Source organism: Babylonia areolata, chromosome 21 (assembly GCF_041734735.1).
Source record: "Babylonia areolata isolate BAREFJ2019XMU chromosome 21, ASM4173473v1, whole genome shotgun sequence".
NCBI classification, from domain to species: domain Eukaryota; kingdom Metazoa; phylum Mollusca; class Gastropoda; order Neogastropoda; family Buccinidae; genus Babylonia; species Babylonia areolata.
The window spans coordinates 42,351,972-42,361,971 of NC_134896.1; the positions used below are offsets into that span (position 1 = coordinate 42,351,972).

General features: G+C 45.8%; 1 protein-coding gene across 1 annotated transcript in view; it reads right to left on the bottom strand.

Annotated features, from left to right (window-relative positions):
- Positions 1-4,645: 4,645 nt before the first annotated feature.
- Positions 4,646-10,000, bottom strand: part of LOC143296138 (uncharacterized) — an 8,261-nt gene continuing 2,906 nt past the window's right edge. Inside the window, exons 2-3 of the mRNA XM_076607933.1 lie at positions 7,623-7,727; positions 4,646-7,065 (exon numbers count right to left, since the gene is read on the bottom strand). Coding sequence (XP_076464048.1) covers positions 6,190-7,065; positions 7,623-7,727 — 981 coding nt within the window. The 3' untranslated portion in view covers positions 4,646-6,189. The remainder of the gene's footprint in view (positions 7,066-7,622; positions 7,728-10,000) is intronic.

The following is a 10,000-nucleotide window of genomic DNA, read 5'->3' on the forward strand; positions in this document are numbered from 1 at the left end:
CAGTCGGGACTGAAAAACTAAACAATGATGACACTGTGGGACCTGGAAACCAATCACATGAAAATTTACCAAAGGTACACGTATTCACATGCATGCACTATTGCACACAGAGTTAGGCATGCCTCTGACGTTTATCATTGCATCACTTTGTCGACAGAGGATGAAAACAAAACGAAGCTGAACATACAGGGTAGACATAATGGCATACACTAACAGGCACGATGCAAAACCGAAAATTGCCAACAGCAGCTTCAAACATCCTTAGCGCATAAAAAAAAAGCCTACATGATAAGAATGTTCAATAATCAAGTAAAAAAAAATATATAATTTTTTTTTTAAAGAAGGCAACACACACACACACACACACACACACACACATATATATATATTCAAAGACTTTCTTGGGGGGGGAAAGCACAGTTATATGGGTGAATGGACCAGTAAAGCTGAAACATAATAAAGGCAGAGACGGCATAAACAAACGGAATAATATCAGAAGCAAAACAAAAGAGCAATATATATATATATATAAAGGGCGGTGTGGTAATTTCTGGCACCGAGAATTTTCAGGAGGTGGAGACAGGAACAGCTGCAGCCTGGAAGGCCACAGACGATTTGTAACACCCAGCAACACTTGGTGCTGGACAGATCCATGTCTTTTGCAGCATGTGGTTCATCACAACACTGGCGGGAGAGAGAGAGGGACAGAAAATGTGTGTGTGTGTGTGTATGTGAGGGGGGGAGGGGGTGAAAGAGAGAAAGAGAGGCGGGAGGGAAGGGGAGAGAATAAAGAAATACAGAGACTCGAGGCAAGAGACACAGCGGCGGACACAGTTTGGAGCAAAACATACATCCATATATACATACCAAAATGTATACATGCTGCTATACATACACAGAGACAAAGCGAGAGAAAGAGAAGGAATCTGGAAGCAAAGAATGAAGGTGAAGGGAGAGAGGAGGGGGGGGGGAGCAAAGAAGTAGTACACGTGAATGAATGGAAAACACAGACAGACAGACAGACAGACAGAACAGACAGACACTCTCTCTCTCTCTCTCACACACACACACACACACACACACACACACACACACACACAAAGATTCAGTTTCATACAGATCGTTGTTCAGATTATGAGAACTGACAAAATGCTATTTTAAAAAGACAGAAAAAAGACTGCCTAATTATAATTCAGTTAAAACTGCATTGCACTACCAATGCACCATACATGTCACAGACAACAGGGCACTACCAATGCACCATACATGTCACAGGGCACTGCCAATGCACCATACATGTCACAGACAACAGGGCACTGCCAATGCACCATACATGTCACAGGGCACTACCAATGCACCATACATGTCACAGACAACAGGGCACTACCAATGCACCATACATGTCACAGGGCACTGCCAATACACCATACATGTCACAGGGCACTGCCAATGCACCATACATGTCACAGGGCACTGCCAATGCACCATACATGTCACAGACAACAGGGCACTGCCAATGCACCATACATGTCACAGGGCACTGCCAATGCACCATACATGTCACAGACAACAGGGCACTACCAATGCACCATACATGTCACAGGGCACTACCAATGCACCATACATGTCACAGGGCACTGCCAATGCACCATACATGTCACAGACAACAGGGCACTGCCAATGCACCATACATGTCACAGGGCACTGCCAATGCACCATACATGTCACAGACAACAGGGCACTGCCAATGCACCATACATGTCACAGACAACAGGGCACTGCCAATGCACCATACATGTCACAGACAACAGGGCACTACCAATGCACCATACATGTCACAGGGCACTGCCAATGCACCATACATGTCACAGGGCACTGCCAATGCACCATACATGTCACAGGGCACTGCCAATGCACCATACATGTCACAGGGCACTACCAATGCACCATACATGTCACAGACAACAGGGCACTGCCAATGCACCATATATGTCACAGACAACAGGGCACTGCCAATGCACCATACATGTCACAGGGCACTACCAATGCACCATACATGTGACAGGGCACTGCCAATGCACCATACATGTCACAGGGCACTACCAATGCACCATACATGTCACAGACAACAGGGCACTGCCAATGCACCATACATGTCACAGGGCACTACCAATGCACCATACATGTCACAGGACACTACCAATGCACCATACATGTCACAGACAACAGGGCACTGCCAATGCACCATACATGTCACAGGGCACTGCCAATGCACCATACATGTCACAGACAACAGGGCACTGCCAATGCACCATACATGTCACAGGGCACTACCAATGCACCATACATGTCACAGGGCACTACCAATGCACCATACATGTTACAGGGCACTGCCAATGCACCATACATGTCACAGGGCACTACCAATGCACCATACATGTCACAGACAACAGGGCACTGCCAATACACCATACATGTCACAGACAACAGGGCACTGCCAATGCACCATACATGTCACAGACAACAGGGCACTACCAATGCACCATACATGTCACAGACAACAGGGCACTGCACAGACAACAGGGCACTGCCAATGCACCATACATGTCACAGACCATAGGGCACTACCAATGCACCATATATGTCACAGACAACAGGGCACTGCCAATGCACCATACATGTCACAGGGCACTGCCAATGCACCATACATGTCACAGACAACAGGGCACTGCCAATGCACCATACATGTCACAGACAACAGGGCACTGCACAGACAACAGGGCACTGCCAATGCACCATACATGTCACAGACCATAGGGCACTACCAATGCACCATATATGTCACAGACAACAGGGCACTGCCAATGCACCATACATGTCACAGGGCACTACCAATGCACCATACATGTCACAGGGCACTACCAATGCACCATTCATGTCACAGGGCACTACCAATGCACCATACTTGTGCAGCTCTTTTCTTTTCTCTTTTTTTCTGCTCTCAGGGAAAAGCAAAAAGAAAACGTGCACACACACACACACACACACACACACATATATATATATATATATATATATATGTGTGTGTGTGTGTGTGTGTGAGAGAGAGAGAGAGAGAGAGAGAGAGAGAGAGAGAGAAGAGAGAGTGAGAGTTGTGCGTACCTGTTTATTTACATCTAAACAAACAAAACGTGTCAGTGTCCTGTATTTGTATGGCACTGTGTGTGAATTTGGTGTGCTGTATACCTGACTTGAATTCCCGTGTGTGTCCATACAGTGTGGGTTCCACTGTCTCTCTGCAATCATACAGATCTGTTTAATTCTCTGTATCGTTACGTCTGTGCCCTTGAGTGTATGTACAACAATCACTAACAACAGTACATTTGCTGGGCAATAAATCATAATCGTCACCATAAAAACAGAAGATGCAGTGACTTCTCTTTAAAATGACTTTCAAAATGGAACAGTGTGAGATTCAATCTCTAGCAAAGACTTATACACTGAGAAATCTCTCAATCAATCAAGACAGAAATTGGGGAAGATGCACCCACTGCCATACTGGTCAGTCTTCACAAGTTCACAAAAAATCTTCACATTTCAGTTACACACACACACACACACACACACACACTCATATATATATATATATATATATATATATATATATATAATTGTATAAAGTAAAATAAAAACACCTGCGAAACAAAGTTCAAGATCTTAACCATTAAGTCCCTTCAGGCATATTATATAAGACTAAGCTGTACTAAAAATATTTGTAGTTCATCAAAGACTGTCGAAAAGAGAGAGAGAGAAAAAAAAAGGGACTTGCTGGAAAAGCGAAAGTTGAGGGAAATGGAGCAGGAAGCAGTAGGAGGGCAGAAAACGCAGACAGCAGAAAAACAAACAACAGCGAAGACAAAGCAGAAGCAATGAGAGCAACAGAAGGAAGGCCAGTACTAGCAGAGACTTTATTTTCAGAAGGCGGCGATGCTGTTCGTAATGAAGACCCCCCTCCTCCACTCACCCACCCCTCGACATCAGTTTCTTGAACAATAATTGTACAGTCATGGAAAGGAAACCCTAGTTGACATCACTGTTGTCTGAAACATTGACACTGTGAACTGCAGACTTCAGTTCTATCTGACCAAAAATATTTCAAATAATGCAAAACTGCAAACACACCTGTAAACATACGCACACAGATATATATCATTTAACAAGAAAGCATTGTGGTATTGCAACAAAAGCTGATTCATGTGTTATTGTTGCGTAAAATGCCAGGAAATCTTTACACATCTTATCACATTTTTTTGTTTTTTTCACTTTGTGTTTGGATTGACACAATGTCACAACTTGACAACAGAACACACTACACAAGTTTGCCGAACAAAAAACCAAAAAAAGTAACTCCACATGATTCATGCATGTTAACGAGCAATCACACTGCCTGGTCCGGAAAGCAGAAAGCCATGACAATGACGGCGTTCAGGCCTCCGTCCCTCGGTCCCTCCTCGTCCTCCTCCCAAGGAACCACAACACATGTGAACCACAAGCCCTACCGTGCAGCGTCAGGAACACACACATCCAACACCTTCACTCACTCAATCCACACCCGTTGTCCAACCTTTTGAGTCAGGATTTTAAAAAAAAAAATTTACATTTCAATCCAGTTTCCTTTCACAGAACATTGTATAACAAGAGGCAAAGCCTTGAAGACTCACTTGTGCTTCGCGCTTTATCCAGTAAAGGAATCACGAGGTGAAAAAAAACCCAGAAATTTAATAAATCGTTGAAAAGTGCTCCGTTTCAAACTTGATATATATAATAACAATAAGCTTGGAAGAAAAAAAAAAAAAAAAAAAGCATGCGAGCAAGATCGAACCATGCATGTTCAGTTCAGAAGCAAGCAGACGAATCCACACTGCTGCGGCGCATCTGACGTCATTCAACTAAATCTAATTCTTAGAACACTATTGACGTTTTCTTCTTCGTGTGACAAATAGATGTGATTCTATTAGACGTAATAGCGCCATTTAAATCATGTGGGTTTGTGTGTGTGTGTGTGTTTTATAACATCTCGAGTATTCTTTTATTTCGGCGGTAAAGAAGACGTTGCCATCACTTCAAGCACATCGTAACACATCGTAGACCTCTAGATCTGCACTGACGAACCAGTCTACAACGGGCTGAAAGAAACGATCGATTCAATTTTTCTTTTATGTTCGTTCCAGTTAATTCAATGTCCACTTTAGAATATTTATATGCAGTAAACGAGTTGATGGTGTTGTTAGTATCACTGTATGTTCTGTCCAGAATTTGTAGTTCTTTCCTTTTAACTGTCAACAAGAAAAACAAGGTCGTCGTCTTGGAACACAGCCTGCCTTCTAGTGGGCCGAACTCAGTGGAAGCAGGTTTTTAGAATTTTCGGATAACGGAGCGAACCTCAACGAAATAAACCGTTAATGATTAGGAAATACGGCTTCATTCGGGAGACTTACAACCTGTTATTCGTATGACGGTGAAGATTTTTTTTTTTTTTTTTTCAATACTATGTTTAAGCCAAATTTGGTATTCGCAGACAAAGTATTTCCAGAGAAAATGGCAATGCAATGTTAAAGTTTACCATGGATGGACAGAGAGAGAGAGAGAGAGAGTCAAAAACAACAACCAACTTTACATTTCCATCCTATTTCCATTCATAAAGCACAGTCACATTAACAATAAAGAACCACGTAGAAGTCAAACCCACCCCAGTGACCATAATCTCTCTGAGTCCAACACACAGTGGAAACTGTATCACATCATCACCCCTATCTCTCAATACTGTGAAGACCTTAGGGTTAGTTCGCCCCCCTTACAGAACTCACACACACACGCCCGCGTGCAACACACAGACACACACACACACACACACTGCACCATGAACATATCTCAACTTTGACATAACCAGACTCATGGTGTCTTCATTAAGATCTTTCAAAACATTCCTTTCAAAAATCCAAAATGTTCCATTGTTGTTTTTATTTGTTTTCAGTCTTGAAGAAGATGAATCCTTGCATTAAACTTAAAACCACGTCAGTCAGCCCAGGATCACATTTCAAAGCAAGCTGCAAGTTTGCTGATCGCCGTCACTATACATCCCAGATCCACTCAAAACACAGACAACAGTGAAAAACAAAAAGCACCAAGTCAGATCTTGGGGTACTTGAAGACCTCTGGAGAACTCGCTGCTGGGTACAGGCCATACCCTGTGACAGCCTTGACCTTGGGCCGGGCACCGCCCACAGAGGCGGTGGGCACTCCCAGACCCCCAAAGTCTGCACAGCCTGTGTTGTTGTTCATGTTGTCGTTCTTCTGCCGCACCTCCAGCCCTGCTGCCTTGCTGTGGAGCACCGCGTTCAGGTTGTCGCCATGCCCTTCCTCGGCGTTGGCGTTGAGATCCATGTGCTGGGTTGGAGGCGGAGGAGGGGGGAGCTGGAAGCGAGGGTGGGGGTGATGCAGAACACCCTCCTCCTGACCCACCCTCTCCCCCACCGCACAGGCGGCATGGGGGCCGAAAGGCACTGTGGGAAAGACAGTTGGTGTCATATGCCTGCCCGCAGCTCGAGACCCACCCGACGGCGAAGGCCCCGGAAAGGAGAAGACCTGCAAACAAGAGGATGAGGAAGCCGAACAAGGAGACAGCGACAACGCAGGAGAAGCTGCAGGAGAAGAGGGTGAAGGAGAAAGCTGCGAGGAGAAGGTAGGAGAGAAGGAGAAGTTGTCCACGACAGGAGAGAGCAGCTGGCTGCGGCTGAGGTGGTTGTCCATGAGCGGCAGGCGGGGTGGACGAGAGCTCCTCCCCTGCGGACCTTCCCAGCCCACACATGGCGGGGGAGGCTGGCCACCTGGAGGTCTGTCCAGGGTCTGGAGGGTGTTGACAGCAGGACTGGTGGGTGCTGGTGGGGGTGGCGGAGGTGGGGGTGGTCTGACGACGGCTGTACGGCGGAAGTGGTCGATCTGGTCCTCCAGGGAGTGGACCTGGTCCTTAAGGCGGGAGTTCTTCTCCTGGAGCTCCTTCAGCACCTGCAGGCACAGTGACATGGCTCACTCTTACAATCCCTCTGTTACGGTGGTATTACTATGCTGCTGCTGCTGATGATGATGATGACGATGACGATAATGCAGATTGACGCTCACATCTCCTAAGCAGGGAACTCGTGGCATTTACAAACATTTTTTTTTATAAATATATATACATATATACATAAACATATACGCATCAAGTACACCATACACGAGCAAGTGCCCACAAGCACACACATACACACCCACACACTCACAAAACCAGCAGAAGTCCAATAAGCATATTAGTCAATAAGCTGGAAGGCAGAGCAGAAGATGTGACATACATACATGTGTATGAAAGCACAACAATGACTGATGAAAGTCGTGCCTGCTGAACACCCCCCTCGTCCTTCCTTTTATTTTATTTTTTTTTTTTTTTTTGCGTGAGAGCATGCGTGCCTGTTGTGTGCGTGTGTGTGTGCACGAGCGAGTGTGAAAGATAATAAAGCGTTGCTTTCGTTCCTGTTCAATCCCTGTTCCCCCCCTCCCCACCCACCCCCAGTCGAGTCACCCACGTGTTGCTGTTTGACGCACTGTTCCCGGCGCCGTATCCGGTAAGCCTGCGCAGACAGCTTGTTCCGCTCCCTCCGCCTCTCCTTCCGCTTCTGCAGGACATCATTCTGTGGAAAGACCGTTCACACACACACACACACACACACACACACACACACTTAGTTTACAATTTACTACATCACATGAACGCAGACCTCACTGAGGCAGATTTATGAGATCAGCGTACACTAACAGGCACAACACAAAACCGAAAATTGCCAACAGCACCTTCAAACATCCTTAGCGCACAAAAAAAACAAAAAAACTACATGCGGAACGATGGCCTGGTGGTAATGTATTGTATTGTGTTGTGTTACATTGCATCGTATTGTGCTATATTGATTTGCACTGCTTTGCACTGCATTGCATTGTCTGTCTTGTATTGCACTGTATTGCACTGTACTGTACTGCTCTTTTGTCACACCAGATGTCTCTGCGCGACCTACTACAGAGAAAGCCCATGTCCACGGGCTCCAGCCACGCCATACCGGAACTAGTTTTGACTCCTCCACCTCCACCCCCACCCCTCCACCCTCTGGTCCTTGAGTGGTGGTCTGGGTGCAGGTCTTTCGGATAAGGCAATAAACCGAGGCCCTGTTCGGCTACACCTGTGCACCTCAAGTGAAAAGAACCCACGCGCTGTCCCCGGCAAAAGTTTGTAGTAAACTCCACTTTGACAGTTGAAACAAATACACTTGCACACAAAGGGGGCGGGGGGTAGGGGTGGGGGGCGCTGCACTGTGGCTCCAGTCTCCCCGGGGAGAGCTGCCAGAATATCACAGACAGAAATCTATTGCGAAAAAAGTAAGTATACATTAAAACAGGCCTAAACTTCAAAACAAAGCAGCACACTATAGGGATAGTGCATGGATCGAAGCTTTTGTTGTTGTTGGTGGTGGTGGTGTTTTGATGTTGATGGTGGAGGTGTTTTGTTGTTGTTGTTGGCGATGTTTTGTTGTTGTTGGCGGTGTTTTGTTGTTGTTGTTGGCGGTGTTTTGTTGTTGTTGTTGGCGGTGTTTTGTTGTTGGTGGTGGTGGTGTTTTGTTGTTGGTGGTGGTGTTTTGTTGTTGGTGGTGGTGTTTTGTTGTTGGTGGCAGTGTTTTGTTGTTGGTGGTGGTGTTTTGTTGGTGGTGGTTGTGTTTTGTTGTTGTTGTTGGCAGTGTTTTGTTGTTGTTGTTGGCAGTGTTTTGTTGGTGTTGGTGGTGGTGTTTTGTTGTTGTTGTGGTGGTGTTTTGTTGTTGTTCTCGTTTTTCATGACAACCCGTTGAAACTGGATGTCCCAAAGGGTAGGGGGCATTATTCATACATAGATCTTTCCATGTTTCTGTCTACATCTGCACGCAAACGTGGCACTGATTGTTTGATTTCTTTGTTCAGTATTGATTCAAGACTTTTGACATCTCCACCGTCTGCCTGTCCGTCTATCTGCACTCCGCCGGTGTGTATGTGTGTGCGTGCGTGTATCAGTGTGTTTGTGTGTGCGTGTGTGTGCGCGCGCGCGTGCGTGCTTGTGTGTATGTGACAGCGAGAAGGGGAAATGGAGACATGTATGCAGAGATAGTGAGGGACAGACAAGACACAGAGGCAGACAGACAGACAGGCAGACAGATAGACAGAGAGAGAGAGAGAGAGAGAGAGAGAGAGAGTTCTACAAGCCCGTGTGTCTGAAGTGGCAGTAAATTAAGTGACAGGCCTAACGTGGTGGTGACTGTGGTAGCAGCAGAAGTAGTAGCAGCAGCAGAAGTCGAAGTAGTAGTCATAGTAGCAGTTGTAGTAGTATAGTTGTAGCAGCAGTACTAGTAGCAGTAGTTGCTGAAATAGAAGTAGTACCAACAGGACTACCACCACCAGCAACATTAGCAGCAGTAGTAGCAGTAGTAGTAATACCAGCACCAGCAGCAGCAGCAGCAGTAGTACAGCAGCAGCAGCAGCAGCAGTAGCAGTAGTAGATTTTATAAACAAAAATAAAAAATGTCGGCTTACTCCGAATAGTGACAAATCACCAACAGCAATAGCAACAAGTACCAAAGAAACGGCATCACCCCAAAACAACCACACCTTCGTCGTCGTCAGTTTAATCAGCAAAAAATAGAACCTCTCCCCCAATCTGCATACAACAGAAACACACACTATAATTTGACCTTGATATTTCTCTTCCATGTGCCGCTCACAACGAGGCAGACGACATTCATGAAGAGAAAAGCGAAACTCGAACAAAGGCGGGGTCGCGAACTCGGCCAACTTTCATCACGAAAATGACATTTTGCTGCAAGAAGAAAAACAGACGGCTGCGTGCAAGAGGTGACAATGACTCATCAGCTGCTGATGAAAGCATCACGAA